Source organism: Cervus canadensis, chromosome 6 (genome assembly GCF_019320065.1).
Source record: "Cervus canadensis isolate Bull #8, Minnesota chromosome 6, ASM1932006v1, whole genome shotgun sequence".
NCBI classification, from domain to species: Eukaryota; Metazoa; Chordata; class Mammalia; order Artiodactyla; family Cervidae; genus Cervus; species Cervus canadensis.
This window is the reverse complement of record NC_057391.1, coordinates 78,747,010-78,770,685: the sequence shown is the minus strand read 5'-3', so window position 1 is coordinate 78,770,685 and position 23,676 is coordinate 78,747,010. Positions and strand designations below refer to the sequence as shown.

The window sequence follows — 23,676 nt, the reverse complement described above, 5'->3', positions numbered from 1 at the left end:
AAATTTCCTCTGTTGGTTCTTTATTTTGATCTTCAAACAGTTCTTTAAATCTCAGTCCTAGATCTTTTTCTCTCTTCTTTCCTCTTTTCTTAGATAATTTCATTAATTCTCATGGTTTCAATGACCACCTGTTTAGCAAAACTTCCCTGCTGGCTCAGATGATAAAGAATCTGCCTGCAATGCAGGGGACCTGTGTTTGATCCCTGAGGTGGGAAGATCCCCTGGAGAAGGGAATGGCTACCCACTCCAGTATGCTTGCCTGCAGAATCCCATGGACAGAGGAGTCTGGTGGGTTACAGTCTGGTGGGGTTGCAAAGAGTTGGACACAACCAAGCGACTAACACACCCATTTTGCAAAAACTTCTAAATTTATATGTCTAGTCTGTACTTCTCTTTTGAGCGCTAAACCCCTGTGTTTGACCTCATCCACTTGACATTTCCAGCCCAAATCTCACAGACTTCCCAAATTCAACCTGCCCAAAACAGAGTGCTTCTCTCTTCCATTTGGTCCCTCTATGCTTTCCATAGTCTTCCTCATCTGCATAAGTTTCACTGCAGCCCACCTCCTTTCTCAGGTCGGAATCTTGAGGCTATTTCTCATCATCTCTCTTTCCCACACTCTGAAACTTCAAATCATGGTCGGGTCCTGCCAATGATTTCTTTAATACCTCTCAAATCTTCACCTCCATCATGCTTGCCTTTCTCCTGCCAGCAGCATCTGTCTTCAAATTAGTTTCCTGGCAACAATTCTTACATCTTTATATTTCCTTTGCCTCCACCCCCAATTCTTTCCTTTGACAGCAGCTCTTTCCTTTCTCCCACTCTGATGACATTTTTTTGGTGTGTTTTCCTTATTTTGATGACAATTTTTTTGTGTGTTTTCCTTATTTAAAAAGATCTTTTCAACTTTTTACTTTGAAATAATTATAACTACATAGAAAATTATAAAATACATTACTGAGAGGTCCCAAGCACCCTTCACTCAGTTTCCCCCAATGGTAACATCTTACATACCCATAGTACTTCTATGAGTATGTAAGAACACTATGAACCAGGTATGCTATGAACCACAGTACACTATGAACCAGGCGATTGACAGCCATGAAATCACTGACCTCCTTATTTGTGTTACTGGTTTTATATTCACACACATGTGTTTATACATGTATGTGTATTGTTCTATGCAATCTTATCACATACATAACTACCACTGCAATCAAGGTTCAGAATTTCTTCACCATCCAAAGATTCCCTGTTGCTGAAGGAATGCTCTTTTAAATCCAAAAAAGAGGGGATATATGTAAATGTACAGCTGATTCACTTTACAGCAGAAACTAACATAACACTGTAGAGTAACAATACTCCAATAAAACTTTTAAAAAATGAAAAATCTAATAATCTTAGAAACACACACAGAGTAATCTAGTCACTGCCTTGCCCAAAAGGCTTTAATGATTTTAAAGCCCCAAATCCTTAACGAAGGGCATAACGTGCCCGGGTTGTCTGACCCTAGCTTCTCTATGGGTGCTTCTCACCCGCCTCCCCTCCTGCTTTGCTTGCGAGCCTCTGCCAACTGGCTTTTCCCTTCCTTTGAATTTGCCCAGTTCCTCCACTGCTCAGTACCTTCTGCTCCATGCACCATCATCCACAATGGAATCCTCTCCCTCACCCATGCAGCTAACCTCCTCACCTGCCAGGTGTCAACTCCAAGATCTTTCTCAGAGAAGGTTTCCTTGATATCTCAGACTAGATAGGATCCTCCTGTGATTTTTCATTGCCAATTATGATTTTCCTTCATGACACTTACCACACAGCTGTAGGTAAATAGGTATGTGTATAGTTTATTAATTTGAGTTCTCTCTGACCAGACTAGAGGCATCTGGAGGTGGGGGTGTGTGTGGTCTTGCTCACCAGTGTATCTTTTCTGTCTGGGACCATGATTGCTCTAGCAGATGTCCAATAAATCCTTGTTCATGAATAGTTACTATAAGCTGGGTGGATGTGGCTAGGTGTACACTGAGGCTGTGGAACTGGGCAATGACAACCTGCTAATCTAGGTATCTGCTCCATGAATTAATCGTCAAACTTCCTGGGTGTCCTGTCTAAGAACATGGGCATCTATGGCACAGATCAGTCAGAATCTCAAGCTGGTGTATTCTCTCCTGTTCCCATCCCAGTGTGAGAGAGCGGGATAGGGAACAACCCTGGCCAGTGTCCTTAGATATTTGAGATGCCATCAGGAATATCAGCTGGATGTTCATCCAAGCTTTTAATGTAAGGTTCCTCTCTCCCCTGGGTCACTGGTATAGTGTCGCTTTGAGAAAGTTATTGGTTCAGAGCCATGGGGGTTTCTACCTTGGATGGCCTCTGAGAAGCCCTAGAGAAGCTTTTAGGCTCCTCCTCTCCTCAATGCTCCCACCTGCTGTTTGTGAAGTGTCCCCAGCTCCCCTCAACACGAGTCCCCACTCTCACTCTCAGAGATAGCTCGGTCTGGTGTGCGTTGCTGGAGCCCCAGATCTGAAGGGTTTGTCTGTTGATTGAATGGACAGAATGTCCCCCAAAGAACCATGATGGAACCAGCTTTGTGAGGATATGGAAAAGAGCAAATGGGGGCCATCTGCTGAGTTGTGACTTTGCGGAGGAGTGGTGGTACCCCGTGGATCTTGACTCTCTGTGGAAGAGTTCTACCACTGCCTCTAACTGGAGGCCCATCTGTACTCTTCTCTTTTGGAAGCTCACAATCCCTCATGTGATAGAGGCCAAGCAATGCACGATATGGTGGATTTGGCAGAATTGGGAGCTCTGGAGACAGTGAACCCCCAACAACAGGCAAAACTGTCCATTCTTTTGTGACAGTGTCAGTAACGGGCTTCACCCTGGGTGCTCTGCCTTCTGATTCACAGTCCTGAGTGACCTGGGGACCTCGTCCAAGTTTCCCGTCCCTGTCAAACAGAAGGTCAAAGGCTTCACATTCTGTGGCTCACAGTTGTCCTCTTGCTGCTGGCCTCTGTCTTTTGGGTGAGCTATAACTGAGGGTAGAGACCAGCCCTGCAGGCCACGCCTCCGGTGTTGGACCGCTGGGGCTGGGTGCTCTAAGGTCACATTAATGTCTCTCCCTGCTCTTGCTATTGGCTTGGCTAACGTGATATTTGGGATGAAGAGAAGAGTTCAGGTCCGACCTGGACACCCTTGCAGTGATGCTCTGCTTCTCCAGCCTCCCTCCTGGTGCTGTGCAGGGTGTGGACCTCTGCTGGTCCCCTGGTCGTGGGCACGGAGGGACGCTTTAGGTGGCAGTGCAGAGCCTTCTGGTGCCCTCAGCTCTGGCCCCGGGAGCCTCACACGCTCTCTCTGGTCTCTTCCCCTGTGCCCCGAGGCAGCATGAACAACTTTGTAGGTCAGAAGGATCAGCTCCAAATAGCTCTTATGTTGCTCCCACCACAACTGATGCTGGGGAGATGATGCTGCTGACTCTATCATAGCGTTGCCTTGTGCCGTGTGATTTCCTTTCTCATTCTCTCTGGTTACCAGTTTCTGTCCTCATCAACTGGTTACACTGCTGGGGGGACGTGGGTCTTAGGGCAAGAGGACTTGGATGACATCTCTCCCCAGCAAAGGGGAGATCCTCACTCCTCACTCCTCTCTTTGGGCATTGATCTGCTGTAACTGTGGCTGGTGGTGAAGAGGACGGGTAGGGTCCCATCCAGGCCCCCAGTTTGCTTCCCAACACATGCTACCCCACCCTCCCTCCAAGTAAGGCATAATGTGGTGTGGAGGGAGTGACAGGTCAGACCCTCTGGCCTTAATGCTGCCATTTCTGCTTCCTCCAGGTCACCCCACCTGCCTGCAGTTCACCCTGAACATGACCGAGGCTGTCAAGACCTACAAGTGGCAGTGCATAGAATGCAAGTCCTGCATCCTCTGTGGGACCTCGGAGAATGATGTGAGTGTGGGTTTCCCGCATGGGAGGGGAAACCCAAGGAGCTGGGAGTCCTTTGAGGATGGAGAGGAAGGTGGGATTCTCATCACTGGACTCCTGAGGAAAATATTCATCAGGACCCTTCCCCCCTTGACTTTTGCTTGAGGACACTTGGGACCCTTGTGCTACAATGACCTTGGCTCCTCTTTGTGCCTTTAGAAATAGGTGCAGGAGGTAATGGCCAGAGACTGCCTTGCTGGCCTTCAGCCCTCAAGGGGTCAGTGATAGACAATGGTGCCCGTCACTTACTGTTGGGATGTGCTTGGCTTTTTACACCACATTCTAGAATGTGTCGTCTCATTTTTGTCTAAATATTAAGCATAATAAATGCAGAATTTTTTTTAAAAAACCACTTTTTTATGGAAAATTTCAAACATATACAAAGATAGAGAAAATAATGAGACTTGTGTACCCCATCACCAGCTTCAACAATGATCAGTACATGTCCACTCCTGTACTGTAAATGTTGCCACCTCTTTTGCATGAAATTATAATCCTAGTCATAATATCATTTCACCTGACAATATTCTATACATATGTCAAAAGAATGAAGACTACTTTTTAAAAGATTGTGAATAGATTTTTTACAAGTTGAAACATAAGGATTTACTTTTTAACAAAAATAACCAAAATATTAACATAGATTTAAGAAATCAACAATTACTTAATATAATCGAACATCCAGTTAATATTTCTATTGCCTTGATTGTCTTAAACATTGCTTTAATTATCTTAAGTTGTTTTTAAATGTTTTTATTATGGCTTATTTGAATTGGGATTCAAATAAGGCCCATGGATTGTTGGTATGTCTTTATAGTTTCTTTTAATATATAGGGTTTCCCTTCATTTTGCTCTTTTTCCCCCCCTTGATTTTTTGTTAAAGAAATCAGTTTACTTGTTCAATAGAGTTTTCCATGATTTTATTTTACTGACTGTATCCCTATGGTTGTGTTTGACATTTTCTTCTGTCTCTTGTATTTCTTATACAATGGTGCTTAGAGCTAGAGGCTTGATCAGATCCAGGTTCTCTATCTTTTTCTCTGCCTCTCTAACATATAAAAATAGTAAGACTACTTAATAAATAGTGGTGTATACTTTCATCAGGAGGTACGTAATACCTGGTATCTCTCTTTTTGTGAAGGTAGCAACTGTTGGTGATCTTCAAACATTGATTATTTTATCAGGGGTTGTAAATAGTGATATTCTTAATCTATGATTTTTTCTTCTTTGTTTAATAGCTGGAGTAGTTCTATAGAGAAACTTTCCAAGCCTTTGTATTTGGTTACCCTCAGCTATAGATTCTGTAGAGAAAGCAGGATAAATACTTGATTCTTTTCCTTTATCAGTTTTCAAAATAAGGAAGTGAATTCAACAACTATTCATGATCAAGAAAATAGAAATTGTGGAATACTTTCTTAACATGATAAGTTTTTTATACCTTAGAACTAAAACCATTATCTTGTTTAATGCAGAAATGCTAGAGGCATTTCTAAGATCAGGAACCAGGTAAGGATGCCCACTAATGCTATTACTACTCATTATTCTAGAGATACTAGCTAATGCAACTAGGTAAGAGATAACAATAAATATAAGAATGGTAACAAATTAGAAAGTTTTTCTCTATTTCACAAACTATTATAGTATATCTGGGAAGCTCTAGAGAATCAACAATAAAGCTAACTCAAACATTAAAGGTAGCAATATATAAAATTATCAGATAGAAATTAATAGACTTCATGTGCACAAATAATAACCAGTTAGAAGACATTATGATAGAGATGCTCCACTTACAATAGCAAAAAAAGGAGAAATACTTAGAAATAAACTTAGCTGCAAGTACGTAAAACCTAAGTAAAGAAAATTTTTAAATGCTTTTGAAAAGACATAGAAGCAGATTTGAACAAATGAAGACACGGTGTGATCTTGGATAGAATGACTCAAATTGTAAAGATTTCAGTTCTTCCTAAGTTAATTTATAAATTTGATTTAAACCCAATAAAATCACCAACATCCTTTTTGATGGAACTAGACAAGTTGATACTAAAATTCATATGGAAAAAGTGCAAGAATAGCCATTGAAACACTGAAAAACAACAAAGGAGCCCTTTGAAGGGCTCCTTATGAAGGGAGTCTAGCCCTACCGGACATTAAGACCTGCTATAATGCCTCTGAAATTAAAACTGTATGGACAAAAAGACCAGTGGAATGGAATAGAAGACCCACAGATCAACCCAATTATATATGGACATTTAGGGTCAGATAAAGTTTGGTCTTCCCAGTGGCTCAGATGGTAAAGAATCTGCCTGCAATGTGGGAGATCCAGGTTTGATCCCTCGGTTGGAAATACCTGCTGGAGAAGGGAATGGCAACCCACTCCAGTATTCTTGTCTGGAGAATCCCATGAACAGAGGAACTTGGCGAGCTGCAGTCCATGGGGTTGCAGAGAGTTGGACACAACTGAGCGGCTAACACACTAACACACACACACAAAGGTTTATCTAAAATTATTGGATCAAAGATAGACATTTTCATGAATGGTACTGGGACAATAGGGTAATCATTTGGGAAAAGATAAAATTAGGTCCATATCTTGTATAATACAGAAGAACAGTCATCATGAGAACTGGGGATATACATATAAAAAGTAAAACCATATTAGTATCAGAAGAAAACATGGATAAATTCTTCTCTAAATATAAGGTGAGATTTTCTGTGATTCAGAATTCGCTAGGAATAAAAGAAAATGTTGACAAGTCTGACCACATAAACATCTGCATACTAAAAAACACAATGAAGTAAAAAGATAACTGACAAACTGGCAGAAAATATTTGCAGCATATACTACAGATAAAGGTGGCAGTGCATAATGTATAAAGAACCCTTAAAGTTTGAAGGACAAAGGATCATAAACTTGACAGAAAATGGGAAAAATGTGAAAGATAGTTCACAAAAGATATAAAAATGACCCTTATACATGAGGGAAAAAAATGGTTTGAACACATTCATAATTAAAGAAATTTAACTGTAAACAAAATTGAGATATCATTTCTTACCCATAAAATTAGGGGAAGAAAGTATGACAGTGTATTTTGTTGATGAAATTGAGGGAAAGCTGGCACCCTTATGCATTGTCAGCAGGAAAACAAAGTGGTGCAACCCTTTGTTGTACCAATACCTAACAAAACCACTGTGCACTTACCTTTTGACTCAGCTGTCTCACCTACCCTATCCTAAAGATATACACATAACACTGTGAAAATACATATGCATAAGGTTCTTCATGATCACCTTGTTTTTAATTGCAAAATATTGGAAATGACCTAAATGCTCATACACAGTATGGGTGAATAAGGGATGGCACCATGAAGTACTGTGTAGCTATAAAACAACGACAACAACACAAGATCATCTTTATGAATTGATATGGAGTGATTTCCAGGATATGTTGTTAAATAAAAAAGCAAAGTAAAAATAATATCTATCATACATGGCCATTCTTGTAAGAAAGGCATAAGAAAATATACATATATCTTTTTAATTGTGTAAGAGAAATAGAAGGACAAATAAGAAACTAGAGAGACTGGTTACTGTCAGAATGGGTGGGAATGTACATTCCAGAAAAGGATTCCCATTCTACTGGAACTGTAGCCATAGGTGAATTCTGGTTCTTAAATACTTAGGAGTAAGAAACCCTTAAAGTGTGTTTCTCATGGGGGATAGCATGGGCTGGTTTTTTTTTTTCTTTTTTGGTAATATGGGCAGGCAGTTATCTGAGAAGCAAATGAAAAAGAAGAGATTATGGTGCTAGACAATTATCAACCTATGAATGATACATTTAAACCCACAGGTACCTTGCTTTTCCTTTGAGAAAGTCTAAACCTGGATATCCTGTCTTCTTATATAAGTAGGAGCTGTCAATGTATTTCAGATATTACTAATATTGTTTCTCAAGTCTCTCCCTGTTTCTTGTCCCTCTTCTAACTTGTTTTCCCTCATATCATCCCTAAATCATATTGCAATTTCGCTTACTTGAGTTCTGACAATAATGGTGTAACCCTTGGAACAGACTATACCAATCTCATTTTCATCCTACATTTCCGACTGCTGCTTCTTAGCCTCTTTTTTGTCTGACTGTCCTTAACTTTGGTGTTCCCCAAGCCTCTATTCTCGATCTTCTCCTCAGTAACTTTTTTGAGTTCTTGATTTTTCAGAAAATTCAATGAAAGCTATGGATTTACTTTTTCCTTAGAAAAATTTACATTTGGACCTGTATGCAAAATTGTACATTTAATTTCTTTTTTTTATTTTTAATTTTTATTTTTTTCCATTTATTTATATTAGTTGGAGGCTAATTACTTTACAATATTGTAGTGATTTTGCCATACATTGAAATGAATCAGCCATGGATTTACATGTGTTCCCCATCCCGATCCCCCCTCCCACCTCCCTCCCCATCCCATCCCTCTGGGTCATCCTAGTGCACCAGCCCTGAGCACTTGTCTCATGCATCAAACCTGGACTGGTGATCTGTTTCGCAATTGATAAGATACATGTTTCAATGCTATTCTGTCAGATCATCCCTCCCTTCGCCTTCTCCCACAGAGTCCAATGTCTGTTCTATACATCTGTGTCTCTTTTTCTGTCTTGCATATAGGGTTATCGTTACCATCTCTCTAAATTCCATATGTGTGCCTTAGTATACTGTATTGGTGTTTTTCTTTCAAGGTGTTCATGGACACCCCTCCATGAGCACAAGTTCAAAAACATCTGCTTTCGCATACTCTGGGCTTCCTCTCCCAGGACCTTCATCACCATCTCATCACCAAAGACTCCCTACCCCATATCTCATGCTCAGGCCTCTCTCCTGATCTCCAGCTGCCTTCAGGGCATCCTCACCAGGTGATCTGTATACCTACAGAACATGTTTATAGCTGAGGTTGCCTTCTGCCTCCCACAGGCATGCTCCTCTGCTCATGGCTTAATGGATGGCTACCTCATCTGGCTTGCTGACCAAGACCACAACCTAGGAGACACCCCTGATTTCTTCCTTTTCACTCTCTACAGCTTATCAATGACTCTCAAATGGAAGCAGGCCCCTCTACTCTCCCCCAACCCACAACCCTAGTTCAGACTATCATCATACATTATCTCTTACCTGGATGACTACAGTAGCCTCCTAAGTGGTCTTCCAGCCTCAAGAACCAATCTCTCTCCACCTGGGCATCTATTCTGATACAGCAGCTAGTGAGATCTTTCTAAATTACAAGTCTAACCATGTCACTCCTGTTAGCAAACCCTTTGAAAGCTTCCCACTGTGTCCTATTGAAAGGTCTTAGCATGATAAAAAAGAGATCTTTCATGGTCTCTCCTGCCTCACTGCTTGCTCACAGGGGTTTCCAACTTCTCTCTCTACTTTTTCAGGATCTCTAAACTATCAAAAGCCAAGGTGAGATTTGCTACAAAACTTTGCAGATGTCTTATAAGCCATCAAAGCAGACCCAGAGATAACTGAATAGAACAGGGCTGAACCTGGAGGATGGGGACCAGGTCACAAAGACTTACTGAGTAGCTCCTATGCACAGAAGTTCTGAAGGAGATGTAGAGATGAGTAAGACAAGGTCTGCCCCAAGGGCTGTGCAACCTCTGCAGGCATGGACAAAAGAGCCGTGTTCCAAATGGACTGTATGCAGATGTCTACCACATGCCAGGCTTGGCAACATAAAGTAAAGTGCAATTAAATGTCATAAGAAAAAGAAAGTACATGAGGATGCAAGAGGGGTCAGAGAACTTCCATTTGAGTAGATTAATGAAGTTTTTGTAACAGTGAAGTGTTTGAAGACTTGACGTGTGGTTAGGGAATGGTTCAGAAGAGAGGGGATCAGGGACTGGGAAAGCCTCCAAACAGAGAGAGCTACAGGAGCAAAGGTGTCAACTGTGTCCTTGGAAGTTAACCACAGTGCCAGAAAGGCCTATTCTCATCTGGTCTCCAACCTCCAGCCTCCAAGGAGGCTTTTAGGAGCTGACAGGTGGCATAATACCACTTGCATTTCTCTAGTAATGAACCCTGAAAAGGTTCTGAGGTGTCATGGATGTTACAAACAAGTATGCTGCCCATTTCATAAATGGAAAGAGTGAGATCCAGAGCAATTCAATTAAGATTTGCAAACATTTAAAGTACTGTCTATTCACTAGGCAAATATCCTGAGGAATACAGAAATGCATTAAATTAATTTTCTACCCTTATGGAGGCAGAATTGTTGGTGAAGTGAGTTCAGAAGCATAAAGAATCCCTTTAGGCTTGGATGTGAGATGGTAGGCTAAGGGGGCTTCTTGGAGGAGGAATAATTTGAGCAGAACACTTATGTGGGAGTAGGGTTTGCATAGTTCAGAAGACAGATGCGGGAATTTCAGGTGTGGGCAAAGTGCATGGCATGTTCAGAGGGAAGTGAGGACTCCAAATGGGGCTGGGAAATGGGTATCCATGGAGGTTGATTAATGGAAATAAGCTGGTGGCATAGGTCAGTGGGGGCCAGAAAAATAATTAACCTAAATAATTCCATATTTCTTCCTCTCCTCCTACTCTGTTCCACCAGGACCAGCTACTCTTCTGCGATGACTGTGACCGTGGTTACCACATGTACTGTTTAAATCCCCCCGTGGCTGAGCCCCCAGAAGGTAATAATGATGAGGTCACCAATAACAACAACAGCTACTTCTACCACTTCCCGAGCCCTCATTAAAGTGCAGGCCTTGTGCTAAGGGCTTCACATATCTTGTCTCATTTAATTGTCTTTCGAGGTAGGTATGACCACTCCCATTTTACAGATCATGCAACTGAGGCCCAGTTCAACCAGCTAAAATTCCAGCTTGAAGGCCAAGGAGATGTTTCCCAGGCCTATGACTGAGATGGTGGCAGAGTTGTGAGTTTCTAAGGGAAACTGGTCCAGACTTGGTGATGCTGGTTAAGAGGCACAACCAAGGAAGCAGGGTCTTCAGTGCTGATCGGCCAATCATCTCTGTGCACTTACTATTTTCTGAACAGCATTATTCTGCTGAGCAACAGACTTCAGCACGTTTTTGGAACTGAGACTCGGTCTCTGGATCATGAAAATCAAAATAAAATGGGGCTGATAAAAAGTTTAGGGCCAAGGTGTGGGGCTTGAGGCTTGGGGAGAGGCTGCTCGTAATGCCGTCTTGTTTCTTGTAGGGAGCTGGAGCTGCCACTTATGCTGGGAACTGCTCAAAGAAAAAGCCTCAGCCTTCGGCTGCCAGGCCTAGGGTCCCCGGACACACATAGAAGGTGACTTGCCGCTGGAGAGGCTGAAGCAGAGTCCAGTTCAAACCCGATCGAGCCCCTACTCCCGTATATCCAGACAGACCAACTGTAAGGAGGAACGTCAATCAGTAACCACAGAGCACGTGGATACAGGGCATCAAGGGGTGAGGTGTCTGCTTACCTCCTACATGCAGGTTTCCGTTCTTCAGCCAGCCCCCCACCCCTTGTTTCTGCCAGAAAGATGGTAAACTTTTGAAGAATGACCCCAGCCACAGCCCTGTGGACCCTCCCTCACATTTATCCTAGCACCGCGGCCCTCTCACTGGTTCCCCATTTTAAGGTCCCGTTTTGTGACCACCCATCCCATCATTCCTGTGTGGTTTGGTGTTTCGTATTATCTATCGTGTTCCAAGAAACTTTCGCACAGCCTCCCTGCCCTCAGCTTCGTCTTTCCATCCCGAACTCAGCAGAGGAACAAAGGGCTGCAGAGAAGTTTTTATTTATTACAAGCCTCCCTGGAAACTTCTAGACTCGGGACCAGGAGGCCATCTAGATGGTGAAGCTCTGAAATCTCTCCTGGTACCTCCGTCTCTTTGAAGAAGAACTTTTTGCTGCTTTCTGCACCCACCTCCAGCAGATATCCAGTGATATCACTGACAGCCGAGGGTGGGGGGTCTCTAGAAGGTGCTGGGGAAGGAGGGGGTGGCCATGAGAGGTGGGCGCAAACGCTATGAAGGTAATTCCAAGGCCCCGTCAGAGCCAGTCAGTATTTGCTGTCCATCAGGAATGGCTTTGCAAGGGACCAGACTGTCAGAGCTGGGGCATCCTTTAGGAGAGACAGGCCACAGCGTGGGCGGAGCTCTGGAGAGGTCAAGACTCTGCTTTCCATTCGGTCTGTGTCTGGAGCTTTCCCTGGTGGACCAAGAACCGGGAAGGTGAGTGAAGGCTGCCAGGTCAAGAATCTGAATATTGGTCCCGAGGACTGCAGCTCCGAGTATTGCAACCCTTCAGTATTGACGGGACACCACGGATCGCTTTTCCCGAGTAACTCCTTCCTTTCGCATCATGTACGTTTGCCATTGTCTGCTGAGACCCGACTCTGGGAACTTCAGGATGAGGGAGAAATGATTCCCTAAACAAATAACTGGGATGATGTGATTATTTATGACCACGGTGACCATCACTCAGAACCTTCAGCTCGAGGTCTGCTCTTGTCTCCGAAGTCCCCAGTCCACACTGGATTCTTCCTTTGAAAAAAAAAATGTGTTGAGGAGGAAGAGGTGGGGAGGCGCTCAGATTCGAGCAGTCTGTGTTGGAAATCAGCCCCGTGGGCTGGAGCGGGCCAGGCCACCTTTGAACCTCCGCAGCAGTGGCGACAGGAGCAACACACAATAACTGACACATTTCTGGAAAAATCATTTGCCCAAAGGGCAGGTCTCGGTGAACCGGACCCTCACGCGTGCTCAGCTTCCTTGAAATCAGCTCCATCTCTGTGGTCCGGCTGCTTACAACAAAGGCCCAGGTTATTTTTAGACCTTCAGCTCCTGAAAAAAGCCCCCTGGAGGCCTGGAGGCTCCAACCACTTGGGCCACCTCTGCCAGGCTGCGGCCTTCTCGCCAGGACTTGGCAAGAGCCCTCCTTCCTGGCTAATTGCTCTTGGCCAGTGGACCTGGGGCAGCCTGGCGGGGAGCCAAGCTGTGTGGGTCTCTCTGCAGGGTGCCCTGTGGCCAGAGGTGGAGGTCAGCCTCCTGCAGGGGCCTGTGGCCTCAGAGGGAGTTACACGGGGACATAATGATCTCGTTTGAAGGGCCGACCAGATGGGATTTCCACCTTCCTCTGGAGGGATTTCCTTCCCCCTGTTGGTTGGTGCACCCGTTTTGGATTCTGGAGGCCCAGGGAGGGTTTGGGAAGCTGCCGCGTGGTCACACCATCATCCGTTTACCCGAGAGGGTCACATCGGAGGGCCAGATTTCCTCCCCCCCCGACGGCCCTGGCTCTCTGTTCTCCCACAAAACCCAAAGTGGGCATCCTCAAAGTCTGATTATTGGATTTGAAAAATCACTTTGATTTAATTTTAGGAAAAAAGTCGTCAAGCTGTTTGCAAAAGCCACAAATGGCTTAAAAGCTTAAAAAAGCAAATCTGAAACCAAACAGTGACCCTGCATGCGACAGACTCTCTTCAGAGAGTGTTCCCCACCTCAACACAGTTGATGGGTCGGGGGGAGGGGACTGTGTTCTTTCTCCAGACACGCTGGCTGCCACATAAGCTGTGAGGGTATGATTGAGTCTCGCAGACCAAGGAGGGTGCTGGAATCTTCCACGGGGTGAGGGTGGCCAGGACTCTAAACTGAACATCAGGAAGGTCCAGAATTTCCTTTTCCATTTCACTCCCTGCAGGATTGGCCCAATCTCTCCTTTGGAGACCTCAGTTTCCCCATCTGGAAAATGGGGACAGCAAAGCCGGCTGGTGAGATGGCACTTGCAGGATACTGCAAGCAAAAATCACGGTCACACTGATCACTTTCCATACTGAAAAAAAGGAAGGTGTTGGTCAACAACTGCTCTTTTTTTGAGCCCCAGAAAATGAGCTGGAATCATGGGTGCACGTGGATGCTCAGGGGTTTTGTTTTATCCCTGCCACTGAGTAGCTGTTTGACCTTGGGCAAAGCACTTAATGTCTCTGAACCTCAGTTTGCCCATCTGTGAAATGGAGATAATACGTGTCCTGCCAGTCCCACAGTGATATCAGGAGTCTTAAAAGGCATAATGTTATATGAGTCATCACTGGAGAGCTGGGCTTGTCAGGTAGGGACCCCCGGAATGATTTTCACACCCACTTTCTCGTGTGAGTTAGCCAAGGTTAGATGCCTTCTTGGAATCGCCGTTTTGACCAAAGGGGGTTTATGTTTTAAGGAACAGGCTGCCTATGGTCAGGGTCACTAGGTCAAGCTGTGACAAGAATATCGTGACTGAGCATGGATCTGTGGTGGAAGGTGAGGCTGTACCCCGGGGCTGGGGATTTCAGAATGAAGATACTCCTTCTATAAGGTCAGCGCAGCCTAGAACGGGGCTCTGCCTTCTGGGGAGGGCTGTTGTTCAGTTCAGTGTAACAGTCGCTTAAAAACTGGTTTTTAAAGCTCAGTTCTGCTAGTTTCTGGCAGAAATGACGGGGAGATGGCTTAACCTCTCTGAGCCTCATGTTCCACATCTGAGAAGGCAGGGATCTGGCCTATCCAGCAGGGTTCTTTCAGGGACTAGAGGCAGTGTTGCTGAAGATCCTGGCACGGGGTGTGGGTTCCTTGGTTGGGGGGCGGAGGGGGACCCCCGCACCGTGGTAGCTCCTGTCACTGTGCACAGAGGCCACCGTGTGGAGGTAAGGATGCTGCTGTCTCCCAGCTCAAAGCCTGGGCACAGCCAGGGTGCCCTGGTTCAGCTTCACCCCGATGCTGTGGCTCCCGCCCGCCAGAGGGGAGGTGCAGCTGCAGGGTCCAAGCCGGAAGTTGAAACCTTCTGTTTCCTGTAGGTATTTTCGAAATGCTTCCTTTGGGGCCTGCGGCAAATCCAGGGCAGGCACCAGAGTGAAGAAATAGAGAGACAAGGCCCCTGGTGGGATGTTCACCTTCTGATGTTCCTTCTCAACCCGGCACTGAGTCAGAGCCCCTGAGGCGGGAGCCAGCCAGTCCCAAGGCGCCCCTGCTCCTGTCACTGCCCCGGAGCCAGGTAGGAGGCCTGCGCAGGCCTCGGGCGTAGCTGCTTCCCTGGACTTGGCTCAGTCTGTCTGTAACCAGGATAGCAAGCCCGTGGGAGGGAGGCCAGATTCCTTCCGAGCTGGGGAGGAGAGCAGGTTTAAGGTTGGGGGAGGGTTTGGCTTTCACAGTGATGGTTTCATGATACCCTGGAGAGTTTACGCTCATGGTGCATTTTAGTCTTTGTGCTTTGAGCACAGCATGATTCCTTTATGCCCTTCCCTTTAAAAGTTCAGATATTTTAAGAAAGAAAAACGAGATGATTATTATTACTCTTCCTATAGGGGCAAATTTAAGAGACAGATCTATGCTCTTGAAGAAAAATTATGGGCACCCTTAGGCTTCCAGACTCAGAGAAGAGGGGCCTCTGGTATCTTCTTTGAGTCCTTGTGTAGGAGGTGAGGGGGGAGCCCTGAGGACCCCCTTCTCTGCCCCCTAGGAGGTTCTCAGTCTGAACGCAGGTGCTGGGACCACAGTCCCCCTTCCTCTCTCAGTCCCTGAAACCCAGGCTCTCCCCTGCCACCCACTGTGGGCCCCTGCTCAGGGCATGCCTGTGTCCCATCCCTAGGGAGACATGGCCTCCCGGGTCAGAGCTGAGCTCACACTCCTGGTGAAGGTGCCCTGCTTGCCTCCTTTTCCGAGCTGGACATCTATGTCACCTAGAGTAGGCTCACATCCCTGGAGAGGGAGGGAGGAAGGAGTGGAAAGGGTCAAAGATTTTCACTTTAGGCAAGGTAAAATGAAGAGAATTGGGGCTGGGGGAGGGCCCTTGAGGAGGGGGCCAGAAACCTGGGTTCCCCTTAGGAAGAAATCCTGCACCTAAATAACTAGAAGGCATGGGCAGAAAGAGATGCTATAACTCATTTTTTTTCTCCCTAAAGGCCTAAGATCCTGGTAACAGGTTTTTTAGCTTGTTTGTTTCCCCAAAGGCCGAACCTTTGTCAGTTCTGGACACCAAGCCAGCTCTACCTTTTTTGAGACCCCCCCTGGCCTCTGGCCCCCTGGGTTAGCGGAGGGGGTGCTTCAGAGACCAAAGCAGGCAGGAGTGATGCCCTTCATCCAGCTGGAGGTGGGAGGTACAGAGGGTCTCCTGGTTGATCATTGCAAATTTCCCCAATCCCACAGAAAAAGCATCCTTTGATGTTAGTGAGACGAGCTGCTGAGGTCCTCCTGGTCTGGATGGAAGGTGGGGGCAGGGCAGAGAAAGCGGTGGTGGCCAAGGCCAGGCTGGGTCACCTCCTGCCGCCCTGGGAGTGGAGGACTGCCAGATGCTGCCTCCAGAGGGGCCAGGCCTGGGAGGCCCTCCCTGACCCGGTCCCCAAGCCCAGCCTGCCAGCAGCTGGGACCCCAAGAAACGGGGGACCTGGCCAGGTCCCCTACCGCCCAGCAAGCTGAATGGTGTTCCTCTTCCTCCTGTTGTCTGCTTCCCCTTTTGAGGATCTTACTCCCACCCCCAAAAGGATGCTTTTGGTTTCCCAGTTAGCCCAGTTCCCCCTAGACACCAGGTAAGTCCGGAAGAGGGTGGAAGCACAGATGCTTTTGTTTGCCTCAGGCCTTCGGGTCTTCCCACCCAGCTCCATGGCCCTGCAGGTTTCCCTGGGTCTAACTGGTCAGTGACCAGAGGCGGGCCTCTGCAGTTATCAGGGGGGTTACGACATCCCCCTTCCCCCACTCCGCCAGTTCCTGATCATTGCCAGGGCATGGGTATCTGGTCTCAATTCTCCATGGCCACCAGCCCCGGGTGGAGAAAGAGCAGAGCAGGTGGGTTAGTTCAGGGTCTTCCAGAGGGCTCGAGGGGGCTTTGACCATGGGGAGCTGGGCCCAGGAAACTGTCAGGGGGAGGGTCGTGGTTTCCCAGAAGGAACAGAGGCCCCCTGTGTGAGGGGAAAGCTTTGGAAGGGGGCAGGTTCCCAGAGGAGGCACTCTCCGGGCTCTCAGGGGGCCCTGCCCGTGTCCCCTCAGATGGCTGAGACCTGAGGTAGCTCCCCAGGGTCCTGGGTGGGAAGCTTTGGGAGGGGGGGGTGCATAGAACGGGGGTCAGGGGGCCCAGGAACACCCTTGGTCACGGTCTCTGTTCCCAACTCCCTCCCTCTCTTCGCTCCAGTGCTTTGAAAGAGAGTCATTGCAGGCCTTCCCCCTCTTTGGCCCCACCAAGAGAAGGAAGTATTTGTGCTGATGGTGACATTTCCCAGGCAGGCCAGAGGAAGGCGGGGACCGGGACTGGCGGGCAGCCAGAACCCTCTTCGACAGAGATATAATGACTAATCATGACCTCTAGCCCAGGCAGCGAGCAAAGCAGCCATTCAGGATGGCACCAACCCAAAATGGCGAAAAAAAAAAAAAAACGCTGCTGTGGTGGGGAAGAGAGAGGGTAAGCAGTCACTGTAGGAAATGGGGGGCAGGGTGTGAGCCCCCAAGACCTCTGTTCTCCCTCAACAACAACACCCCTCAAGTCTCCAGGTTGTATTCATATAGACTGCATCCTGTTTGCTTGCCTCTGTGCATCTCTATAATTCCTATCAATGTTATTAGCATGGATGATGAGAACACAGATCCGTACACACAGACACACACACACCTGTGGCTTAGGGAACCAAAGCAAACCGTTGTGTTGCTCCAGGATGAGAAGGAGAACCTGCTGGTAACCAGAAGCCACCAGACAAGATGCTTTCTTTCCCTGAGGTTCCTGCCGGGCCAGCTCCCCCAGCTTCCAGCCCCTGCACAACCATAGGGAGTTGGAAAGGAATCCTTGTGCTTGGAAAGTCATTGGCGGTGAGGACTCTCTCATCCCTCTCCTCTGCTTCCTTGGGGGAGATGTTTGGCAACAGTTGGGGACCTGAAAAAAAGTCTTGGTTCTGCTTTCTGTTGAAGGGATGCAAAGATTTTCTGGGTAGCACTGGGGTTGTGGTTTTGTTGACTTTGCCCTTTTATGATCATTCCCCACCGAGACATGGGTTCTCCTCTTCCTTACCCAGCCTTCCCCCTTCCTGCACCTTCCCTCCCTTTCCTCCTCCCAGGCTGGATGCTACAGGATGGGGTGGTGGTGGAAAGAAACAGTAGCACAAAAGAAAAGGAAAACACTTTCTCCCTGCACATTTTCACCATGTAGTTGAAGGCCTAAATTAGGTACTAGGAAAAAAAAAAAAAGGAAAACACAAATATGTGAGTGAGAGCATGAAAACATAGAACAGTTATCCCTGAGCAGAGGCGGTGGGGGCAGGTGGCTGGAGAGAGGCGGGGTAGGGAGGCAGGGTCCTGGCTCATCGATGCATCTGGCCCATGTGGCATTTGGGAAGGCAGAGAGTCACGCTTTGGCAAGAGATGCTCAGATGCCTAGGGGGCATTCGTGCCCTGAACCAGGGAAGGGAATGTGTCCATCCTTGTGCCCACCACTCATCTGTTCCATTTGCCCACTCTGGGCATCTTTCCTCCAGAGGGGCATGAACACATTTCCTGCCTGCCATGAAGGACTGCTGGGCAGGCTGGTACTGGCCAAAACAGTTGGTGGGGTATGGACTATAGACCGGGCAGTGTGCTAGATACCACAGGGTCTGGAGGAATAAAGTACATCCCGGCCCAACCTTTCAGTTGCTTTTCAGCCTTAAAATTCCACTCCTCCAAGACACCCTGATCACATGTCAGATGGCGTGCCATCAGGGAAGGTATGCGTGTGTTTGGGTCTCTCTGTTTAGGATGCATGTTGGTCAGTAGAAGATGAGCAGGCCTAGGCATCCCAATATTCTCACTCTCTGGGGCTGGGGGAGAGGAGCGCAGCAGACCTCAGCTCAGTGGCTTTTAAGTCTCCCAAGCACTGGCTGCCCTGGGAAGATGAGCATCCTTAACAGGAACGAGAGCGAGATGATGAAGGCACCTGGGCTAGAGTGTGTCGCCAGCCAGAGGGACTCAGAGCCTGGGCCTCCAGAAGTTGCCTTTGGGCCGCTGGGTGATGGGCAGGCAGGTGCAACTGGCAGGGCCTGATCAGAGGTCGAAAGGGACCCTCACAATGGCCTTGTCCAGTCCCCACTGGAGGAAGCAGAGATGAAGAGTGGTGGGACGCAGGCCTCATGCATGGGTAGGGTGGACTCCCACGGAGACCCCAGCCAGGCTGTCCCAGCTGCTCAGTGTTTCTGGCTTGGAGGTGGTGGGGAGGGCATGTCAAAGGTATTTTCAGTAAACCTTTCCTGTCCTCCTTTGGCCAGGTGCTTGTCAGATCTGAGCTTCATGCTCCACTAGACTCCCACTGTCTGACAGCATCAGAAATTGGCTATTTGCTCCAGCTCGCCCTTCCTCTACAAACGTCACAGCCACATTCCAGGTTCTAGCTATTCCCTGAAGAAGCCACCCCAAACTGGCTTTCAGGCTGAGCACCTGGGCTAAGGGGAAGGCTCGTATCTGCCCCTGGTTTGGTGTCAGCTCAGAGTTGGCTTAAAGCAGCCTTCACTTCCTCTGCTGGGCAGGTTCTGGGAAATGTTCTTCCCTGGACAGCACTGGCTCCCAGAAGGCAGTTTTAGTGATCTCTGTGGAGAGTCAGGGACATGAGGCTTTCATGATGCTTGGCTGGGGGTCTGGTTTTAAAGTGCTTGAGAACCCGAAGTGCATTCTGGGTTTGACCTACCCATCTGCTTGAAAGCCTTTGGGCAAGGCTCTTCCGACTGACCCAGTTTCAGCAATCTCTTGTGCCGGCAGGAGGAGAGAGAGGAAGGCCATCTGACTTGGATCCCATCTAGGCCAGACTGGCAGCAAGTCCCCCAGGCAGCCGGGTGGCCTCGGACCCTGAGCCTACAACCCACCCTCTCCCCCACCCTTGGCTCCATGAAGGGTGGACGCTGCTGGCCCAGTGGGCTGAGCCCCGAGATGGTCTTCCCTCCTCTTCTACTCAAGTCTACTCTCAGGCTGAGAATACAGTCTGCTCAGACCCCTTCCCAGCCTGAGGGTGACCCACTGGACCAATTAGGAAGTGGAGATCTGGGGGAGGGACCATCCCATCCACATCACACAGTCCACTGGATCAAGAGTCACAACAAGTCCTCAACTGGGTCTGCGTCTCCCTTTCCAAATGTGTTTAGACCGAGGGCAGTTTTAAAGCCCAGTTTTGGTGACATTCCCCTTTGAGAGCCCAGAAACGGAATATCTCTGCCAGGAAACCAAAATAAATTGATTTTCTTCTCCTTGCTGCCTGAAGTCCCACTTGTTTCTCCTCAGAGAGAAGCTGACTGTGGCAGCTTTGATGTCTTCCTGGGGTTCCTCTGGGTGAGCTGTGGCCCCAGGGGTAGGAAGGCTGGCAGGGGTCCCACAGGAGGGGACGCTGGCCCCAGCATCATGGGAGGAGGCTCAGGCCTGCGCAGACTCCGGTTGAGGAGAGAGCGTGAGGAGCCTGGGAAGGGGTTCCTTGAGCTTTCACACTGCCTGACCCAGCTGGTGAAGAGACCCTGGTGCCTCGCAGCTTCAGGAATTTACCATCCTCAGATTGCTTTGGGCTGTGGTTGGAAAGGTGGCCCCTGGAGATGTTCCAGTGATCTCCAATTGTCGAGGGTCCATTTGTACCTCTAGACCCACAGATAAGAAGCAAACTGGGTGTCACTTCTTCAGGTGTGGGCACAAGAGAGGAGGCCATTTTCACAGTGTATGCCCATAATGCCAAAATGCCTTCTAGTCTCTTCTACCTGCATCTCTTACATCTCCTGAGTTGGTAGGTGAGTTCTTTACCACTTCAGCCATCTGGGAAGCCCTTCTGTTCTACTCGCCCTGCCTCAACTCTTTGCAAAACTCTTAGTCATAAATGAATGGCCAAGAGAGTTGACCTCCAGCAACAGAAATGCCTGCTAATGAAGGTCTTCCTTTAATGCTCCCTTCAACTCCCTCCTCAGTGGACCTTGGGATCCAACACCCATTACCTCCTGCTGACGGGAGAGCTTAGAGTTGTCCAGCCCTGAGCCACTCGAGTACCTCAGACAATGTCCAGGATTGAGGTAGACACAGCTTCCAAGAGGTCAGGAGAAGGGCTCCAGACTTAGGAAGTTGCAATGGCCTGAGCAGATCTCCACTGGCTCCTCTAAAAAGCCATCACAGCAACAGACAGACAAAAGCCCCCGTTCTCCCACCCCACAGCCTCTTTCAGGTGTGATGTGACTGTCGTCTCAGCCGTAGGTGTGTGCGCGCCGCTCTGCTCCTGTCTGCCGGGGGTGCTCCTTTCTCCTGTGTGCTAAGTTCCCACTCTCGTGGCTCCTGCTGTGAAAAGTGCTGTGACGTTTCTGCCCTGTCTGAGGGATATTTCGAGGTCTCTCAGTGTTTCAGTATTGGAGATGAGGCCGTGCCACGTCTCCCAGTGTCCTAAGAGGACACGCGGGTTCTGTGACTTCCCAGAGAGCGGGTGTACTGTGAGCGTCCGGGAGGATCTCCAGGTGGGAAGCACCCCACACCTGGAATTGGATCCACTGGCAAGGACTTGTCCGGAAGCCGGGTCCGCTGCTTCCTTCAGAAGAGGGCTGATGGGAGGGCTGTCTGTGAGCCAGGACGCCGCCCTCTCCCCTTGCCTTCCTCCTGTCCTGACCTGGCTTCTGGGAGGGGTGTCAAGAAGAGGTCAAGTCCTATAGCCAATGTGAAGTGGGCATCGAGCAGCCTTTATCTTGGGGACCCCTGGACATCCCAGCCCCTCCATGGAGCCCTTGCACCTCCACAAAGACTGAGTCACAGGCCTTGTCCCTTATTGCTGTGGTTGTATCTCGTTCTGTGGTTGATTAGCAGTGTTGACGATCTATGTAGTGAATCATTTTGTCTGCAATTTAGAGAATGTGTAAACAAATAAAAGGTTTTAAAACTCTTGGCAATTTTTGGTTCTTCTCTCCCCACCCACCTCCCCATCCCCCGGCTGCCTCCCACCCCCAATCTTTAAAAATCATTTGCAAATGTATAGAGCCTGTGTGAGTAGACCCCTTTTGTTCTGGGGTGTCCAGTGGGACTACATGCGTATGCATGTGTGCTAGGCTCCAGGGAAATGCTGGAGCTTCCAGGTTTGAAGGAGACTCCAAAGGCGAGGAGTCTTCCAGGTCCTAATCGCTCTTGCAGATGGAATTCTGAGCCCGTCACACACAAACTCCAGAGAAGCCACGGTCTTGGTAGCTTTCGTGGACACAGCAGGCAGCTCCACCACGAGCGCCATCCCATGAGCCCTCTGAGAAGATGGCAGGGCATCCTGAAGAGAAGCCCCTGAAGTTTCCGGGGGAGGCGAGGCCGATGATTCAGAGATGACTCACAGCTGAGGTGGTGGCGGCAGTGGGGGAGAGAGACCTCAGGCTCAGGACCCTTCTAGAAACCAGCTGAGTCACTGCTCCTCCCGTCAGGTCGCGGCCTGTAAGGCAGTGAGATGGCTGCCCTGGGTGAGGGGCGGGAGGTTCCCAGGAAACAAGTCTGCCCCCCGCCCCCAGCCTGCTTAGCAACCTCCTTAAAGGCACAGCCTCTGGGTGCAGGATCTGAACCATGTGGAAGTGGTTTCCGGAGGCTACAGCTTGGGTGTTAGTCCAAACACATTCAAGGTAAATAAGTAAATAAAACTTCTGCTATGTGCTAGGCACTCAGGATATGGCAGAGAAACAGGACCCCACACCCATGGAGCTTACAAACCACATAGGTAATAATATGACATGAGGGACACAGTCCAGGGGACATCAGGGGAGCCAGACCACAAGCAGGGACTTCTGGTCTCAGCGTGCTTCTAGTTGGAGTCTATTGTGTTTTTTGGAAGACACAGAAGGACATGCAGCGGGGAAAGACGGGGTCTCTTTCAGCTCCTCTGCTGATTAAATGTTCCACTGTCCTGCAATGTTATCACACACCTTCAGCCTTTCCTTTCAGAAGTGGACTGGGGGGGCGGTTCTTTCTAGCAGAGGGGCCGTTGATCACGGTTGCAGACACAGGCTAGGCCTTCACCCAGGATGGTCTCAGGTGGGTGCTGGGCGGGTAGTGCTGAGCTGCTGATTCCAGCGCTGGGGGACTCAGGTTCGTAACCAAGTTCAGGCAGGAAAAGATGGCATAAACACCTACCACAGGGCTTTCATCTGCACATAGGGGAATGTGATGTTTCTGCTCTGAGCCCGGGAAACCAGCTTTGCATCCCAGACTCAATCCACCATTTCCTGAGAGAGGGCTTCCGGGGAGGCAATGGGTCTCAGGGCCTGGGAAACTAACCTAGTATACAGATCGGACACTGATGTTGCTCTAGAGGGTGGCAGGGATGAAGGAGGGCGGGGAAAACTGGAGGGACCCACATTATGGTCAAGCAAACTCAGAGAGGAACAGGTTTCCTTTGTTCTGTCCTTGGGCAGAGGAGAAAGCATGGGGAGAAGGGACTAAGGAGAAGGGACCAGTGGGATAACCCTTTGTGTTGGAGAGTTGAAGGGCATGGGCTGGTGACAGAGAGGGTGTGACTTCTCCTTCTTGGTGGAACAGAAAGGAGTCAGAAGGGCTGAGTCTCATGTTATCTCACTGGGTGACCTTAGACTTTTGCAGATATAGGCAAGACTGTCTACAAAGCCAGCCCCAGACTCAGGCAGGCTTGGGGAAGGAGCCAACAGATCAGGTGGGTACCCATGCGAGAACTAGTGCCTATCCTTCTCCTGTCTTGGGTCAGAGGCCCTGGGATGTCCAGCAATGCCTGATTCCAAGCAGCCCTGGGAAGGACA

At 48.3% G+C, this 23,676-nt stretch overlaps 1 protein-coding gene across 5 annotated transcripts in view; it reads left to right on the top strand.

Moving 5' to 3' along the window:
• The window catches only part of DPF3 (double PHD fingers 3), a 303,529-nt gene that overhangs the window by 267,587 nt on the left and 12,266 nt on the right, over positions 1–23,676 (top strand). For 4 of the 5 annotated variants that reach the window (XM_043472462.1, XM_043472461.1, XM_043472464.1 and 1 more), the window contains exons 9-11: positions 3,828–3,940; positions 10,570–10,651; positions 11,184–21,820. In XM_043472462.1, coding sequence (XP_043328397.1) covers positions 3,828–3,940; positions 10,570–10,651; positions 11,184–11,254 — 266 coding nt within the window. In that variant the 3' untranslated portion in view covers positions 11,255–21,820. Of the gene's footprint in view, positions 1–3,827; positions 3,941–10,569; positions 10,652–11,183; positions 21,821–23,676 lie in introns of those variants that run through there. The other variant, XR_006270117.1, reaches the window with a different exon arrangement.